Consider the following 19521-nt stretch of genomic DNA (forward strand, 5'->3'; position numbering starts at 1 on the left):
GATTGGAAAAGTCTGGTTGAGGTGGGCAGAATTCTGTCGGGGAGTTTTATACCCACGGAAGTAAATGAAAGGTGCTTGTTTTGTGTTTGTAGGGCCGAACAGGTGTAAACTGCAGGACATGCTGGCTAATCTGCGTGACGCAGAGGATTTGTCGTCCATCCAGCCTCCGGTGGCGCCGCCGGTCCGTCCCAGCCTGCCCCGTCTCAACGAGCATCAGCTGGGCCGCACAGATGAGGGTATTTCTGCCTCCGTCACAAACATGATCCACTTCAGCCCTGTGCAAACAGCTCATGTGTGTGATTGTGTTGCAGTCGAAGCGCTGACGTTCCCTCCCTCCTCGGGAAAGTCCTTCATCATGGGAACGGACGAGGCGCTGGAGAGCGAACTGGGTCTCGGAGAACTCGCCGGACTCACGGTGGCCAACGAGGCCGAGAATCTGTCCTACGACGTGAGTATAGTGTGTGATTATAAAATATCATACAGATGTGAACATATCAGATATGAGTCCGTTTGAACAGACCAACTGCTGCACTTACTTACTGAACTCAATATATGACCACAGCCTTAGACACAATGAGTGGATTCAGGACTGTCATGTGACTCTGGCTGTGTTCAGAATGGTGTGAAACATTATACATCATAACCTCATTATATGACATGTTTAATTCAGTAAGTGTCATCCAGGTATCATCCCTGAAATAAATAGAATTATTTTGCATTTTTAATCCAATTTTTTTTAAGTATATAAATGTATATATTTTATATATTAAAGTCAGTTTTATTATAGTTTTATTCATATTTTGAATTAGCTTTTATTTTTATATTTTCATGTTAATTTTAGTTTAATCTTTAGTGCATTTGTCATTTTATTAATTTTTTTTTATTTTTACAAATATTTATTTATTTATTTATTTAAATTTTTTTTAGGTTTTTTAGGTTTAATGTATTTTTATTGCAGCTTTAGTTTTTTTTTTTTTTTTTTTCATTTAATAATTTTAGTGCATCAACTTAAACTTATTTCAGTTTATTGCCAAGGCATGATTAGTATTTATATTTTATTTTAGTTCAGCTTTATTTTAATTAAAGAATGTTTTTAATAGTTTTAGTTAATAGCCCTGATTAAAGTATATATTATAAAATGTCAGAAAACAAACTCTGCACACTACAGCTGCAAACAACCATTTACTTAAAATATTAATAATGTTTTACTTGCATTTCTTGGGCTGAGCATCTACAGGGATGTGTGTGCTTTTTTAATGCTTTAATTAGGGCTGTCAAATGATTAAAGTTTGAATCTAATTAATTACACGATGTGGCGATTAATAATTATAATTAATCAAATCTGGCTGAGAAATGAGAAATTATTGGCATTTAAAGTCATTATTGTGTTAAATGAGAAAAGCATCAAATAGTCATTACAAAAAATTGCTTTAGAAAAAAAGTATGCATAGAATTTATTACACATAAACTTTTAGGCTTCAGCAGCCATGAGGGCAAGTAAATGATGACAGAATTTAAAGTTTTGTGTGAACTATACCTTTAATATTGGGAATATGAAATACATTTTTTTGAAATGATACTCTAAATAAGAAACTAAAACTGCCAGTAGGTGGCGGTAACTGTCTAAACGAGATTCATTTGATTCATTCAAACAGCTGATTCATTCAGGGCTTAAGGAATTTTAACGCATTATTTTTAACTAATTAATTAACGTGTTAAATCAAGCCCTGGTTTTAAGATATATTAAAATCACGTTATTATTTTCAGTTTGTTCATCACAGAGGAAAATGTGTTTGCAACTTTTCTCAGATCACTAACAACAAAGATGCCCTGCGGAAGACGTGGAACCCCAAGTTCACCCTCAGGAACCACTTCGACTCCATTCGCGGTCTGGCGTTCCACCCCATCGAGCCGGTTCTGATCACGGCGTCTGAGGACCACACGCTGAAGATGTGGAACCTGCAGAAAACCGCTCCGACCAAGAAGTCAGAGCGCCAGTCTTATTTCACTAGTATTTCTATCCTGTACTGTACTGTAATCCTGTCTGTGCTTGGCTCCGTATGAACGCTTCCTGACACTCTTGTGCTCGTTGTTTCAGGTGTGCAGCTCTTGATGTGGAGCCCATCTACACGTTCAGGGCTCACAGGTACATCACCTGTTACCTTCAGATCTTATTATAGTTTTCAGTCACAGAGACCTGGAGGTCAAAACATCTGCAGCACAGGCCTGTCAATTTTCCATTCGTTTAAAGCCATGAATATTTAGATCACCTCTCAAAAGAAGAAAAATATGTGAATTTTTTTGCACCCGCAGGACATTCTAAAACACTTAATGTGAAAATCTCTTAAGTGATATTAACCCTTATAGGGTCTTTTTAGACCCCAAACGACGTTTGCTAAAATATATTAAAAAAAAATGTTCTTTTTGTCCAAATGACATGAAACTTTGTACAGTTGTTAACACTTTCTAGATCTACAAATAAAAAATTATTTTAAATTATATCTTTAGGGTCTCTAGAGAAAATGTAATTTAGTAACAAAATAATATTTTTTTAAAAAACAAATGTAATTTTACTCTGTTTATTAATGTTTTTACTTCACATTTGTGCACTTTTTGGAAGATTTACCATATCTTTTAAATTTATACAAATAAATAAATACATATTTTTAAATAGGTTTTTATACAAAAACAGCTTTTTATGTAAAATTCACTTTATAAAGACCGATAAAGACCCACATCTGTAACTTTCATTCATGGGGATAACATGGATAATTTGACATGCTTTAGTGTGAGATTTTTGCCCATCTTTTGGAAAATGCAGTTTTAAAAGTAAAAAATGATCACTTTATCCAGCAGATGGCAGCAGAGCTCCACTATTTGCTGTTTGACTGACTGAAAGGATTTTCAGTTGGATTCATATCTAAATATTATGAAATCACAATTATAACAATAAAAAAACTTTTTGTCAAAGTTTAGCATTTTTTTTTTTGTACTGAAATAAATCAGTTTTTCAAAAATGTTGATTTTGAGGATGAATTTTGTCCATTTGGGGTCTCATAATGTAACAATACTGAAAAAACTTTTTTTTTTATTATTATTACAAAAAATGTTAAACATTGACAAAATGTAATTTTTATTGTCATAATTGTAATTTCATAATATTTAGATATGAATCCAGCTGAAAATACTTGTGTAAAGATGTCTTTCAGTCAGTCAAACAGCAAATAGTGGAGCTCTGCTGCCATCTGCTGGATAAAGTGATCAGTTTTTACTTTTAAAACTGCATTTTCCAAAAGATGGGCAAAAATCTCACACTAAACCATGTCAAATTATCCATGTTATCCCCATGAATGAAAGTTAGAAATGTGGGTCTTTTATGAAGTGAATTTGACATAAAAAGCTGTTTTTGTATAAAAACCTTAAAAATTAAAAAAATATATTTATTTATTTATATAAATTTAAAAAATATGATAAATCTTCCAAAAACTGCACAAATGTGGAGTAAAAACATTAATAAACAGAGTAAAATTACATTTGATTTTTTTTTAAAAAAAAAACAATTATTTTGTTACAAAATTACATTTTGTTGTCTGGGGTCCCCGAGGACCCTGAGAGTGACTTCCCAAAGGAAGACCGCACAAGGGTTAAAAGATCAGATTAATGTAAACATTTGTACATTGTCCTGCTGTGGTCCGCAGGGGTCCGGTTCTGTGTGTGGTGATGAGCTCCAGTGGAGACCAGTGTTTCAGCGGAGGTTTGGACGGATCCATTCAGAGCTGGAACACTCCGAACCCGAACATCGACCCCTATGACTCGTACGGTACGCTGCGGTTCACGCAGAGCGAGTGTGAGTCTGTGAATGTGTGTCTGACTCTCTCTCTCTGGCTGTAATAGAGCCGTCTGTGCTGCGGGGGGCGCTGTGCGGACACACAGATGCAGTGTGGGGATTGGTCTACAGCTCGGCTCATCACAGACTGCTGTCCTGCTCCGCCGACGGGACGGTGCGGCTGTGGAACGCTGCAGATGCTGCTCCTTCCATCGCCGTCTTCAACGAGAACAAAGGTGCCGCTGGAGAGAGAGAACACACAGATCAAACATTTTATTATTGTATTTTGTTATATTTTAAAATAATGATCTTTTTTTGATGATGGTTAGATGATATCATCATTGAAGCTGACCCCAAATTAACACAACATATAACATAATAAAAGTCTTAAAGAATGATTTGCTACACTTCAGTTTACAAAAAATACAAATTATTTTATGTTTTTATTTTATTTGATGAATGAATGATCTTTTTTGTTTGTTTTATTACTGTCATTAATGATGATGGTCAGATGATATTAGGATTGAAACAAACCACAAAATAACAATCTTATAACATAATAAAAGTCTTTAAGAATTAAAGAATGATTTACGGCATGCCAGTTTAAAAAATATATATAATTATTTATATATTTTATTATTTTATTATTGTATTATTTAAAAAAAAAATGTTACATTGAAACGCACGCCAAAATAACATAACATTACATAATAAAAGTCTTAAAGAATTAGAAAATGACTTAAATATATATTTATACACTACCAGTCAAAAGTTTGGAAGCATTACTATTTTTAATGTTTTTGAACTAAGTCTCTTCTGCTCATTAAGGCTGCATTTATTTCATAATAAATACAGAAAAAACTAAAATATTATGAAATATTATTACAATTTAAAATTATGGTTTTCTATTTTAATATTCTTTAAAATATAATTTATTTCTGTGATCTAAGCTGAATTTTCAGCATCATTACTCCAGTCTTCAGTGTCACATGATCCTTCAGAAATCATTCTAATATGATGATTTGATGTTCAGTTATTATCAATGTTGGAAACAATATTTTTTAGGAACCTGTAATACTTTTTCATTATTAATTGATGAATAAAAGGTTAAAAAGAACAGCATTTATTCAAAATGTTCTAACAATATAAATCTTTACTATCACTTTTTATCAATTTAACACATCCGTGTTGAATAGAAATATTAATTTCTTGCAAAAAAAAAAAGAAAGAAAAAAAATTACTGAACCCAAACTTTTGAACGGTAAAATATAAAAAAACATAATAAAAAAAAAAAAACATTTCACAATATTGTATTTATTATGAAATATAAATTCAGCCTTAATGAGCATAAAAGACTTTGTTCAAAAACATTAAAAATGCTTCTAAAATTTTGACTGATAGTGTGTGTGTGTGTGTGTATATATATATATATATATATACACACACATATATTATACTTCTTTTTATTTATTTTTTTTATGAATAATCTTTTGTTGTTGTTGTTGTTTTTTAACTTCTCTCTTGTAAACTGACTGAACCGTTTATTCTGTGCTCTTCAGAGCTGGGCGTCCCGTCGTCCGTGGATCTGGTCTGCAGTGATCCGGCTCACATGGTCACGGCGTTCAGTAACGGCAGGATGGGCATCTTCAACATGGAGACCCGGCAGCTGCTTCTGGAGCTCGAGTCGCAGACGGCCGGAAAACCCGGTAATATTTCCACATACGACACGTCACAGCGTCAGGAGGTTCATCACATGTTCAGCACTGCTTCTGCAGATACAAGCACGGTTTCATATGAATTTTTCCAGACGTTCATTCTTTAAGATCATAGTTGGAATTCTATTTGTAAATAATTGATAACACTTTATAAAACTTCTGCAGCATGTTTTAATCTTATTTATTTACATACACTAGTATCTTATCAATTCGAGTAAATGTAAAACAGCCCCATAAATCTCACTAGAAGATGGTTTTGCATTATGAGCGACTGGTAAAGTCCCATGATCCTCTCTGTTCTGTTTGATCTTCAGATGCGCCGTGTCAGATCAATAAAGTCCTGAGTCACCCGACGCTGCCCGTCACCGTCACGGCGCAGGAGGATCGGCACATCCGGTTCTTCGACAATAACACCGGTATAGAAACAGCTTTACTCACGAGATGATTATTATTATTATTATTATTATTATTATTATAATTATGATATATACTGTTCTTATGTTGATGCTCTTCTCAGGCAAGTTGATTCACTCTATGGTGGCTCATCTTGACGCTGTCACCAGTCTCGCGGTGGATCCCAACGGACTCTATCTGATGTCTGGCAGTAAGTACTCTTCATGGAAACACCTTCACTGCTGTTCTTTGAAGGTCATAAAGACCATAAAAACATTTTGCTTTGCTTATATTGTTCCGTTTCTTATGTCAGTTTATCATCCTGACGATTTTCTTGCATTTCCATGCTTTTGTAAACGATAAAGTTAAACTTGTGTCTCAGGTCACGACTGCTCTGTGCGTCTGTGGAACATGGAGAGCAAGACCTGCATCCAGGAGTTCACCGCTCACAGGAAGAAGTTCGACGAGTCCATTCACGACGTGGCGTTTCATCCCACCAAGTGCTACATCGGCAGCGCGGGAGCCGACGCCCTCGCCAAAGTCTTCGTATGACCTTCGACCTCCGACCAAAACTGCTTCCACGAACTCGAAGCCCGAGCGGGAGGCGAGGGCTGATGATCCGGGCGGGCCTGGTGCTGGAGGGGAAGCGCGCACGCCGCTGCCCTTCACCGAGGGACGCGTCTGTTCCTCCACCAAACACCTCCTCCGTTCAGCCTCACAGGAAGTTGGGCGCTTCTTTAGTTTTACGTTCATTAATTTTCCTTTCGTTGTTTCTCTCCTGACGTGAGCGTGAGTGTGTCACTCTTTCTGATTTCTCTCCTTTTAAACGACGTGCCTTTTGCTTCTAACAGTCGGATTCTCTCCGTTCCTCTCCGGCGAGGGAAATGAACCTCGCTGGTGTTTTAAACTCACCAAATACGTCAAATTACCGCCAGTTATTGAGACAGACGTCATTTTAAACACTGAAACTAGCTTATCTGGTGCGTTTCTCAGATGCACACCGTCAATGAATCAAAGGACTAGAATATGATCCTCTTGTCTGAGAGACGTTGTTAATTTATTCAATTCAAATTGTACATAATATAAGATAAAAACGACTCGATGTTTGAATCCTTGCGGCTCAGAAAAGTTCTAAATTTCTAAATGTTTGCGTCGGATATAAATCGAGAAGCTCATTTCACCTCAAAATCAAAAGAATATTTGTGCGTCAAGTTTTCATTATGTTAAACAAAATATTGCTCATTTTCATATTTTGTTGAATATACTTCTTTTGATTTTATGGTGAAATCAATCGGTTTCTTGAGATTCAGTCATCATAAGCGTTGCGTTTAATTAATAATATTAATATGAAGTCGGATGTTTTGCGCGTAAACCTGCGGTTTCTCCTGAGGGTCGATCCGACGAAACTCAGTTTGACGCCTCGCCTGATGTTTTTATTTTCAAAAACAGAACATCTGTGAAATCATCTTCTGTTGAACGCCAACTTTGTGTTGTAACAAACATGGAGACCAAACCTCTGGTCGGATCTGTAACGGTGATCGTTTGACTAGAGTTCGACCCGTTAATGAATATTTGTCGTTTAAGTGATCATGCAGAAAAGTCTTATAATAGTTTTTTTGACAAGCTGTACTCAAAGTACAATGAATCGGAGGTCTATTTTTGTCTGAAATCTGTTGTGATGTTTATTTATTTTTTTGCCTTTTTCCTCTTTTTGCCTGTAATGCCAAATGAATAACTAGTTATCTGGTCAAATGTAATCTGGGACTCGGTAACATCGGTATCGTTCGCTCATCCTCACCTTCTCTAGCTGCACAGGTGGTGGTTTATGTATTAGAAGAAAATGATTTGAAATCTATAGTTTGGAACAGATACTAGTGTTTTTTATCATTGTATGACTGGTGAACGGTTGCAAATAGATCGTAACCCACGTTTTGCAGGTTGAGGTTTTTTATTTGAAACTCTTCGGCTTTATTTGAACTCGTCTGTGATTACTTGAACTCTCTAGGCGTGCGTGTGCAGGTCTGCGTGTTTTTAACTGCTAGGATAGAGATTTTCTGCTTTTATCGGGAATCGTTTGCCTTTAACTGATGACATGAGCACTACAAGACAACTGAGTGTTTGTGCGTTTCCTTCAGGTCTGTGAATCGCGACGTGTGGAAATGGCGGAAGTTTGCTACTCGACCAAATGTTGTTAAAGGACTAGTTTAACCAAACTTGAAATCTGTCACCATTTACTCACCCTCAAAACCATGTGACTATGAGGGGGAAAAAATTAAAAAGGTAGATGTGACTTTTTATATCACGTTTTTCTCGGAATATGAGTTTATATCTTACCATTCTGGAGAAAAAAAGTTTATTGTGAATAATTTCTCGCAATTCCAAACATAAAACTCACAATTGCCTTTTTTTTCGGAATTGCAAGACAAAAATTTGAAATTATGAGGGGAAAATGAAAGATTTAAAAAGTCGAATTGCAAGACATTAACGTGAAATTCTGAGGAAAAAAAGTCAAAATTGCAAAAAATTTGTAAGACAAACTAGGAATCACGAGGAAAAAACTAAGGTTATGAAGTAAGAATTGTGAGATATAAACTTGCAATTAAAATTAGTAATTGTGACTTTTAATATCACAGTTTTGAGTTTTTCTTGCAATTGCAAGTTTATATCACAATTCAAGCTTTTTTTCTCAGAATTGTGAGATATAAACTTAGGAATTGCGAGAAAAAAGATTGTATTGTAAGATATTCGCAATTATAAAAAGTCGTAATTACCTTTTTTTATCACAATTCTGACATTTTCTTTTCTCTGAATTTTGAGTGTATATCACAATTCTGAGAAGAAAAAAGTCGATTGCAAATAATTTCTTGTAATTCCAAATTTAAAACTCACAATTTACTTTTTTTTGGAATTGTAAGGCAAACTAGGAATTACGAGTGGAAAAAACGAGGGGGTTATGAAGTCTGAATTGCGCAATATAAACTTGAAATTCTGAGGGGAAAAAGTTCAGGATTGTGAAATATAAACAACTAAAAATGGTAATTGTGACACAGTTTTGACTTAATCGCAAAAAAAGATTGAATCGTGATGCTGGCGATTTAAAAAAAATAATTGCGTGAAATCACTGTTCTGATATTTTTCCTCCAAAATGTGATATATATTATCTCGCAGTTGCGAGAGAAAAAAGTCAAAATTGTGACACAAAAAGTCGCAATTAACATTGAGCTGCTCATATTACGTAAACTCTGACGTGCTGAAAAAGCGTGATTGGAACATGAGGGTGATTAAATTGCTCTTTTTTTTCATTTTTGGATTCTATTCCTTTAAATTTGAGGCACGTTTGCCGTTAAGCTCGTGCACAGAGAGCGCGCTGGTTTGGGACGTTGAAAGGGAACCGCGTGCGTGCGCGTCCGTGTTTTCGTACTAGTAAATATATTTTCTGATTTCGTTCATTTTGGTGCATATTAATTTTAGATATATAAGAAAGAATCTCAATATGTATAGTTTTAAAGTATTGATCAACAATCTATTTATGAACCAGAATACAGTGTATATTAACCTGCGAAGCTAACAGTGAAGATTAACCGATATTTGTGATACTAGTTGTGCGGGAGAGTAGTTCGCGCCACCTGCTGGTCAGAGATGGGAACTGTACAGCTGACTCGGCTACTGAAGATACTAAAATGCTAAACGAAGATTTGATTACTGATCGATCGACGCGCTTCAATAATTATTGGAAACATCAGAGTATTTGAAGGGAGTTTGATTGGACGATCGGACGATGACGTCATAACGTTCCGCCTGTATAGAGCTGTCACTGAACTTTTACCCTTTTGGTTGTATAGAGAGAGCTTGAAAAGATTGTTAATAAATGCTATACTCCTCTTGTACATATTTTATTATTGATATTACAGTTTATTCTTGATTTCTTGTTGTATTCTCTTTTTTTCCTCAGATGGACATTTATCAATATAATACAATAATAAAAGAATATGTTGTATTTCACGTGTGTTTGGTCTTTGTACTTGTGATTCATATGTGAGTTTTTCCTACATTCATGGAAAACCTGGAAAAGTCATGGAGATTTCTATGGTGGATATGCTTTTTTTGTTTGTGCTCAAAAAGAGAATTATTTCATTAATTCAGTAATTTGGCCAAAGCAGCTTAAGTGTCTATGATTTATATTGCATACTATACTAATATTTCAGCATGTTGAAATTGATATGGTCACGTGTAACAGATGCTGTTGTAAGTCAGTGCGGCCACCAGAGGGCGCTGCAGGGTTAATTTTGAGTAGACTTTAATTCATAATCATTTTTTTCATAACCTTCTGTCACTGTTTTTAATGATGACGCATTAAAAAGATCAAACGTGACAGTAAAGACATTTATAATGTTAAAAAAAGATTCTATTTCATAAAAATGCTGTGTGAACTTATCAAAGAATCCTGAAAAATGAAATGCATCATGGTTTCCATAAAAATACGAGCTGTTTTCAAAATTGATAATTATCATAAATGTTTCTCGAGCAGCAAATCATCATATCAGAATGATTTCTGAAGGATCATGTGACACTGAAGACTGGCGTAATGATGCTGAAAATTCAGCTTTGATCACAGGAATATATACATTGCCAATAATCAACATAAAGTCTGCATAAATAAAAAAAAAAAGAATGCGGTAAGAAATATGAATTAGAAAATTCAGCTCATCCCACACGAGTGTGTAATTGACTTCTATAAATGAAAAGTGAATTAAAAATGAAAATGCATGTAAATGAGGTGAAATATTCTACAGCTCTAAGAATCAAACCAATGAATCACAGCGGCTGAAAGGTCATTTCACAGTTTAATGTAATGAAGAGCAGCGACTGTGCCAAACGCATCCCGTTAAAGACGCCAAAAACAACATCCGTGAATATAGATCACGTCTGGCTCCAAATACCTCATTACAATATCAATCCCCGTGTTTTGCTAAATGCATCCGTCTCAAGAGGCTTTTGGCTCAGCTTTGTGAGCGTTAATGTACGACCCTGTCCAGTTCCAAATGTCATTTTATTCTGACTGATTAGCCTAATTAACCGCAAACATAAAAGACGCGATCGCGTCATCACATATCGTACTTCCCTATTACGTCGTAGCAGAAAAAAAAGTGTCCATACCCGGATGAGCTACTAGATTCTGAAGCGTCCATATGGTCAAAGTCCCTTTATATTTTTATTATTATTCTATAGTCTTTGATATGGTTATATAAAGCAGTGTTAATTTCGTTGACGAATAATTTTCGTCATAATTTTCGTCAACGACATTTTTTCACGGACGAAAACGAGACGATGACTAAATAAAAATGCGTTTTGAATGACTAAAACTATGACTAAAATCTACTCTAATTTTCGTCAACGAATAAAAACGAGACGAAAATGAAAGAGAGGGACGATTTGGGAAGATATCCAGTCAGGACTGCTGTCCTGTGTGGAAGATGCGCACATTTGAACTGTAATGTGCTGATCTAACCGCGGGAAACGCGGCGCTGTTGCGCGCTCTACAGGCTCGTGCAGCAGCACATCTGACTGCTGCGCAATTAATGAATAGCGCACATTTATGCCATCCGATTGCTTATAAGCTAATGTTGATGAATTATGACAATGTTTACTACACGATGTTTATATGGTAGCATGTTTTAGACGGTGGAAAGAATGCATATTTATCTCCCTCATGAGCAGCCTGCTACAGTGCAGACTGCAGACATTTCAGAATAAGAGTCACGGTGTATTTCGGGATGGTTTATAATTATTATTTTTTTCCTGGTCATTATTGTTATTTTGTTTAAACAATAAACTGTATTTAATTTAATTTCTGTTTAATTCATAGTAAACTACTGTATCTTCTGTCACAGGAAGGAAAGACTAAGAACATTATTTGACACATTATTCAATATATTTTACAAGTATTATAGTTATTAAAGTAGTTATTATAGTTAACTAAACCTAAAACCAAAGAAATCTTCATTACTTTAAATAAACATTAACTGAAATAAAAGATAAATATATAAAAATGTAAACTTATAAAAATGTAAACTTAATAGTTTCTAAGCTTTAGCTTAACCTGAGGTATTAAAATAAACAAAAAATAAAAAGTTATAGACATTTAAAAGCAAAAACTAAAAGACATAAACAAAAAATTACTAAAACTTTTAACTAAAATTACAATGAAAGCAGGAAAAACTAAAAATCAAATCTAATTTTTTTTTTTAAATGAAATCTATAATAGTAGCCTACCTCAATGATAAGTGTGTCAATCCCTGAAAAGTACTGAATTTTGCTCTTTCACGTGTTTTTGCACTTGAACGGTCAAAAACCGTCCGCTTTGGTGAGCAAAGTACAGTTGGGTGAACATAAACAGTTTGGGGAATATCAGATGTACCTATATCAGTGTATTGGATCTGTGGAAGCATTTTTATTGGAAATGCTTAATGCTTACAATTTAACTAAATTAGATTTTAGTCGACTAATTCTACTGTAGATTTAGTCGACTAAAATCTTATGATATTTAGTCGACTAAAACTAGACTAAAACTAAAACAATTTCCAATGACTAAAATATGACTAAAACTAAATGGCATTTTAGTCAAAAGACTATGACTAAAACTAAATCAAAATTTGCTGTCAAAATTAACACTGATATAAAGTCGATATGATGGACATTTGTGAATGATGCAACTGACTCTGTTAGGTCACATGATAATGACAAAATGGCGGATGTAGTACATACACTCTCATTAATTCAAAATAAGTACCTATCATCATGTTTAAAATTTAATGTTTTTCACTTTTACTAGGTTTAGGAAAAAATGTGATGAACTTCACGTCAACACAAAACTTTCTTTATTAATGCTGATGTACACAGTTGTTAAAAAAACAATATTTCACATTTACATCCATCATTTACAAAAATAGCTTTTCGTGCTGCTTACATCATTAACATAAAGTCGTTCATATATATAAAAATCAAACAGAAAAATGGTCGTGATCTACAGTCTGACGCATTCAGACTCGGGCGTGTCTGACGGCTCGGGCACGTCGATGGCGAACACTTGTTTATTAGCAGGGGGCGGAGTCTCGGGGCGACTGCCCACCCCTGAGTCCGGGCTGGGGGCGGGGTTTGCCGGCTCTCGCCCTGGATGGTACTTTTTCTCGATCTTCTGTAAGTCGCGGTTCTCCTCGCCGCAGGGCCTGAAGCGCTGGCGCGGGGCTCCGGGCGACGCGCCGTCCGCCTTCCCCTTGATCTTTTTGAAGCGTTTGAGTTTGACGGTGTCTTTTCCGTCGCCGCCGCAGGGCAGCAACACGCTCACGTCTTTGCGGAACTTGGAGCTCAGGCCGAAGTAGATGAGCGGGTTGTAGAAGCTTGCGGACTTGGCGAAGAGTCGCGTGAAGATGCTGGTGAGACTCGGCACGTGGAAACCCCACGCCGACCACATGGACACCACGGCGTACGGAGACCAGGCCAGGATGAACGCCGTGCAAATCACAATGGACACCTGAGACACAAACATGTTATTGATTTTAACACCTGAACTTCATCGGGAACAAGAAAAATATATATATATTCAGACTCACGATAGTGACGTCCCTCTCGATCTTGCGCTGTCTGTCGGTCAGGTCGCCCTCCGCTGACATGGCATTGCCTCGCTTCACCGTGTTTATAATGGACACGTATGAGAACAGCATGATCAGCACAGGGACGAAGAAGCAGAAGATGAGGATGGAGACGATGTAGGACTTGTGGATGGTGGAATAATTGGCTTTGACCCAGTCGATCTCACAGGTGCCGTATCCTCGATCTGTCAAACAGCGAGAAACAAACACTTTTCTAGATGCATATATATATATGTGTGTATCTTCACATGATGTTGTTATGACCTGTGTAGCTTCCCCAGCCCAGGATGGGAGCGCCGGACCAGAACAAGGATCCGAGCCAGATGAAAATGATGCACATCATCACTGTGGTGTTGGTGATACAGTGAGCTGCGCACAAACAACAGCGCTTCAGATAAGAACAGAGAATCAATCACATCAAGTTACAGCTGTAATGGAAATGTTCCTGCCTTTCCTCGGATGGCATCCCTTGATGTATCTGGTGATGCTGATGATGGTGAGCGTGTTGATGCTGCCGAGACCAAAAACCAGCGTGAAGAACCCGTCCACCTGAGAGAGAACAGCAGAAGCATGGAGAAATGAGTTCTGAAAACTAGTTCATCTTCTTAGACTGCTTTTCGAGTCTGAATATCCATTTTGCGTGTTGGTTTCAAACAACTAGATTTGCAATAACATATTTTTGCAATGTCTCTAACAATTAAACACAATAAAACTACTTTTTTTTCCAAGTCTGAATATCCATTTAGTTTGGCTTCATAAAAGCATATGTGGATGACGTCTGTAAAATCATCGAAATTACCTTTTACTGAATTAATGACAGACACCGGCAATTATGACATGAGTTAATGGCGTTTTAATGTGAGTTACACACAGAATCAGCTCTGATCACACCTCCACGTCTCAATGAGACCCTCATTCACCGGCTTTCAGTCCAGAAGCCCTTAATGGGTTTAAACTCTCGCTCGACACGGACACTGACCAACACATGTTCACAAAGATCTCACATCCATTATTATCATCTGTAAAAACACCACATGTGATTTTTTCTTTATATACTGAAGCATCAGCTCCAGATCTCAGTCATAAGTGCTTGTTTTCACACTCATGTTGGTTTCAAACATCTCAACATCCATTTAGACCAAGGATGATAACTATAATGATAAAGATACAGTTCTAAAAAATCATTCTAAATGTAAAACCACACCACAACTCAATCAATATATTTTAAAGGGGACCTATAATGCCTCTTTCACAAGATGTAATATCAGTCTCTGGTGTCTCCAGAATGTGAAGTTTCAGCTCAAAATCCCCCACAGATCATTTATTATAGCTTGTCAAATTTGCCCCTATTTGGGTGTGAGCAAAAACACGCCGTTTTCGTGTGTGTCCCTTTAAATGCAAATGAGCTGCTGCTCCAGAAGAGGGCGGGGCTTTAACAGCTCAACAACAACAAAGCTGGAGAATCTCACGCAGCCAAAATGAGGAAAGTGTTCAGCCTTACATTGTTCAAACCGGAGTCGACACTGATGGAGAGACTCAGGAAGAAGTTACAACTTTTAGACGTTTCTGAATGGTTAGTGGATAAATTGATGTAGTTGCTGTGGAGTTGATTCAACTCATCCACTAGCATGTGCCGTCATGTTCATCTTTTGTGTTGAATTGACCCTCGTTTGTGAAGCAGTCCGGCGTAAAATGAACAACACTCGACTACAACAACTCTTCCTCTTCTCTAAAGCAGCCCAACATGGCCCCGCCCCCTTTGTTGTGTGTTCTCGGGGGCGGGGTTTATGTAAATTCTGGGTTTGTGATGTCACTAACCCAGGAAGAAGCTCGTTGTAGTTCCTAAATTGCATTGAACTTTGAGTGTCGTCACTTTGCAGATGTTGTTTATGATCAAACAGCAACATTACACACTAACTAAAGTTAGAAAAGTGAAATCATAATCAAACAATAATTCCACTTCCTGTACCTGGCACGTCCACACAGATGTGATGAGGTAGCCATTATCCTTGAACACATTGAAGATCTCGAGGATTCCTCGGGAATATCCGAACACGGAGATGCTGGCGTCGGAGATGGCGAGATTGAGCGTCAGATAGTCGGTGGGCTGGAGAGAAGATCTCTGCTTGAACAGGATGAAGATCACGATACTGTTCCCAAACCATGACAACCAACCTACACACACACACACACACACACACACACACTTGTTGAGATGTGGGTTACTTTATGCAAAGATTCTCAAACAAGAATCACCCCATCTCCAGCAATGAGCAATAATATTTAGGTATAAAAGAGTTTGTGGTGGACTGATAAACTAGTGCTGATTAACTCTAATGACCCTGACAGACAGACAGACGGATTTCCTCCCCCATCAGGACACAGAAGATCTCAGACCTGAGCTGCTCTAATCCACGTGTTCATTACTACAGTCACGCTGAAACAACATTAACAATTAAACTTTATATTCAATATGCTAATGCAGCGCTTTTAGATCTTTTAGATCCACAAATACAATCCTCCTCACGTGAGCGACCCTATGCTAACATTTAAAACACATCTAAACACCCAATTTATACACTCAAAAATAATATTATGACTCTAAAACAAGTATCTATTGTTACATTATTATATATATTTTTCGACTCCGACTACAGTAATGTATCATTTACTTAATTTTAATCTATTTTATTTATTTATTTTTAATACAAATATTTATTTTAATCTATTTAATAGTTTAATAAATAACTAATCACATTTTTATTTATCTACTTATTTTAATCAAATTTATTTATTTGGTAACTCTTTATTTTAAGGTGATGCAGTTACTATAGTAATAACAGTAAATGATGCTTAATTACAATTAACTAACCCTAAACCTATAACGTAACACTACAGAAAGTACATGTAGTTAATTATATTACTCAGTACTTATTTGAATGTGAGTACTTTACCTTAAAATAAAGGGTTAAAGGGTTTCAGTATTACAGTGTAATTATACATTTAATTAATGAGAAATAATAATTAACTGCATGTAGGGCATGAGGGTTTGGTTTAGGGTTAATTGCATGTAATTATGCATAATTTTAAGTTATTACTACAGTAATTAAATGTAACAATGACAGTAAAATAAAGTGTAATCATATTTATTTATTTTAATATTTATTAATTTATTTCATTTCCAACATTTATTTCTAGACTTTTCGGGGCCCTGGACCCAGGACTTAATAAAGAAAGAAGGAATGTAATGCATAATAATATTCAATTCAAAATACAATGCATTACATTTGCAATTATAATAAGCATTTTTGTGTTATTTTATTTTTTTACAAAACATCCTTAAAACTAACTGTATTAACACTTGCTTTCAGAAATTATACTTGTATTTTGTCTTGTTGCTCTGTCAGATTTTTGAAAACATGACAAAGAATAATCGATAAGAACCTGATGAAGTGTTTCTTCACTGATCTAAAGTTCCTGATAATGTGAAAGAGAGGTAAAAATGAAGTAAAGTGAAGGAAGCAGCTGACCCAGAACCAGCAGGTACACGCCGATGATCGTCTCTCCCTGGTCGGACAGCGGCGGATCGCGGCTCATCAGGCTGAAGTTGTTGTTCCTCCAGGGGATGTTCACCACCTGAAGCGGGTTTTGCACAGACATACTGATTCCTGAGCGTTTATAGAGTCATGAATAACACAATCTCCACCTGCAGCTCCTTTATCGGCCGTTCTGCCCTTAAAGCGCGTCGATTCTCCCGCTGAGAGACTCGGAAAATCCGGTTAAAAATACCGACCGAGGAGATGTGACGTTACACGAGCTAATCCACCTTCAGTCAGGAGAGCAACACACACACACACACACACAGTAATTTTAGTGCTTCAAATTATTTCACTTTGTCAATGCAACATTTCTTATTTTCATTTAATGCACTTAAAATGAATAAAACTATATAGCCATCTTAAAAAAAAAACAACAACTAAAACTTTAACTAAAATTAAAATAAAATATAAAACAAACTAATTCAAAGCATTAATAAAAAAGTAAAAACTAAGAGTGTGTGAATGATGGAGCAGTAACTCTTCAGTTATTAGTGGAAATGATCCTGAAATGAAACATGGAGGAGGAAGAAAGTGTTAGTCATGACCTGAGTGATTACAGGTGAAAATCAACGCCTGTTAACTGTGTTTGACGTGATGGACGTGTGATTGTGCGTTGGCCGGTCAGTGGGAGACATTTCTCGACTAATCGGATCTGTTGAATAAGGAGTTGAGGATCTGGTGAAGAGCAGACGGCTTCAGGATAATCTCCGCTTTACATGCTGCACAAGATCTGGCATACAGTAAATCACTGATGTCTGGAGCACAAACCGACTGGACTATGAGCAACAGTGATGGTTATTTACAGTTACACCAGTGACAAATATAGAAACCATCAAAATCTATGAGTGATGGAATAAAGAGCCTTTCTGCTTTTGTGTGATTGTGTTTGTTAGAGGTCAGCGAGTGTAAACCACTTTCACACACTCACAGTTTGAGATCTTTTGTTTAAAGCCACTTTTAATAGAATCAATTTGTTAAATAGGAGAGGAAAAGTGAGTCAGAACTGACAAACACCATCGCAACTCATTTCACTTTGGCACTTTCTGAGTTTAAAAAGTTATTCACCCTAAATTTTAAAGCTATTAGAGAATCAAATCCAAGAGCATTCAAATAATCAACATCACTGTTGTAAGGGTTTCATTTATATATCACCATCCTTTATATAAAGAAAAACAATAATGGCAATATTGTCATACCAGCAAACTCTGAAACTGTAAAATAACTAAAAACTACAATTTAAACAACTTGACAGTTCAAGTTGACAAAAACAAAGTTTTATAAAATGATAAACCTAATTTCAGCCAAATAAAAGATCATTTGAAATGAATTACAGGTGCTGGTAATATAATTAGAATATTGTGAAAACGTTCATTTTTTTTATTGTAAATTATTTTAAATAAATGAAACTTTCATTTATACTAGATTCCCTACATGTAAAGTAAAACATTTCAAAAGTTTTTTTATTTTTCTATTTGTTGATTAGAGCGGACAGCTAATGAAAGTCCAAAATCCAGTTTCTTAAAATATTAGAATATTTACATTTGAGTTTCATTAAATGACCATCCCTACAGTATAAATTCCAGGTATCTCTTGTTCTTTGAAACCACACTAATGGGGAAGACTGCTGACTTGGCAATGGTCCAGGAGACAATCATTGACACCCTCCACAAAGAGAGTAAGTCACAGAAGGCCATTACTGAATGTGGTGGCTGTTTACAGAATGTATCAAAGCATATTAAATGCAATGTTGACTAGAAGGAAGAAATTGGGTAGGCAAAGGTGCACAAGCAACAGGGATGACCACAAGCTTGAGAATACTGTCAAGTAAAGCCGATTCAAACACTTGGGAGAGCTTCACAATGAATCAAATGAAGCCGGAGTCAGAGCATCAAGAGCCACCACACTCAGACATCTTCAGGAAAAGAACTACCAAGCCACTTCTGAAACAGAAACAACGTCAGAAGCATCTTACCTGGGCTAAGGAGAAAAAGAACTGGACAGTGAACAGTGGTCAAAAGTCCTCTTTTCAGATAAAAGTAAATTTTGCATTTCATGTTGAAATCATGGTCCCAGAGTCTGAAGGAAGACTGGAGATGCACATAATCCAAGCTGCTTGAAGTCTAGTGTGACGTTTCTGAAGTTAGTAATGATTTGGGGGGCCGTGACGTCTGCTGGTGTTGGTACATTGTGTTTTATCAAGTGCAAAGTCAATGCAGCCATCTTCCAGGAGATTTTGGAGCACTTTATGCTTCCATCTGCTGACAAGCTTTATGGAGATGCTGATTTCCTTTTCCAGCAGGACTTTAGCACCTGCCCACAGTGCAAAAACCACCTCCAAG

At 36.3% G+C, this 19521-nt stretch overlaps 2 protein-coding genes across 3 annotated transcripts in view; one reads left to right on the forward strand and one right to left on the reverse strand.

Annotated features, from left to right (window-relative positions):
- strn (striatin, calmodulin binding protein) overlaps positions 1 to 9914 on the forward strand; it is a 44113-nt gene extending 34199 nt beyond the window's left edge. Inside the window, exons 9-18 of one of the 2 annotated variants that reach the window (XM_067387624.1) lie at positions 93 to 236; positions 312 to 448; positions 1810 to 1985; positions 2099 to 2146; positions 3699 to 3820; positions 3895 to 4062; positions 5386 to 5532; positions 5856 to 5957; positions 6059 to 6145; positions 6317 to 9914. In XM_067387624.1, the coding sequence (XP_067243725.1) occupies positions 93 to 236; positions 312 to 448; positions 1810 to 1985; positions 2099 to 2146; positions 3699 to 3820; positions 3895 to 4062; positions 5386 to 5532; positions 5856 to 5957; positions 6059 to 6145; positions 6317 to 6486 (1301 nt within the window). In that variant the 3' untranslated portion in view covers positions 6487 to 9914. Of the gene's footprint in view, positions 1 to 92; positions 449 to 1809; positions 1986 to 2098; positions 2147 to 3698; positions 3821 to 3894; positions 4063 to 5385; positions 5533 to 5855; positions 5958 to 6058; positions 6146 to 6316 lie in introns of both variants that reach the window. The other variant, XM_067387622.1, reaches the window with a different exon arrangement.
- A 3044-nt stretch (positions 9915 to 12958) lies between these two features.
- Positions 12959 to 17243, reverse strand: opn6a (opsin 6, group member a). Its single transcript, XM_067387029.1, has 6 exons — positions 17114 to 17243; positions 15553 to 15758; positions 14033 to 14132; positions 13848 to 13952; positions 13545 to 13768; positions 12959 to 13465 (listed from the first exon to the last, which is right to left on the reverse strand). Exons 1-6 carry the CDS (start codon positions 17241 to 17243, stop codon positions 12959 to 12961), a joined length of 1272 nt encoding a protein of 423 aa, XP_067243130.1.
- Between the last annotated feature and the right edge of the window lie 2278 nt (positions 17244 to 19521).

The sequence above is a fragment of the Chanodichthys erythropterus genome, chromosome 6, assembly GCF_024489055.1.
Source record: "Chanodichthys erythropterus isolate Z2021 chromosome 6, ASM2448905v1, whole genome shotgun sequence".
In the NCBI taxonomy this organism is placed as follows: domain Eukaryota; kingdom Metazoa; phylum Chordata; class Actinopteri; order Cypriniformes; family Xenocyprididae; genus Chanodichthys; species Chanodichthys erythropterus.

Excerpts from the sequence above, each read along its gene's own strand:
- opn6a (XM_067387029.1), bottom strand. The coding sequence starts at position 17,243 with ATGTCTGTGCAAAACCCGCTTCAGGTGGTGAACATCCCCTGGAGGAAC. Across the intron at positions 15,759-17,113 it reads CGTGTACCTGCTGGTTCTGG|GTTGGTTGTCATGGTTTGGG; the intron begins GTCAGCTGCTTC and ends GTGTGTGTGTAG. Across the intron at positions 14,133-15,552 it reads CATCTGTGTGGACGTGCCAG|GTGGACGGGTTCTTCACGCT; the intron begins GTACAGGAAGTG and ends GTTCTCTCTCAG.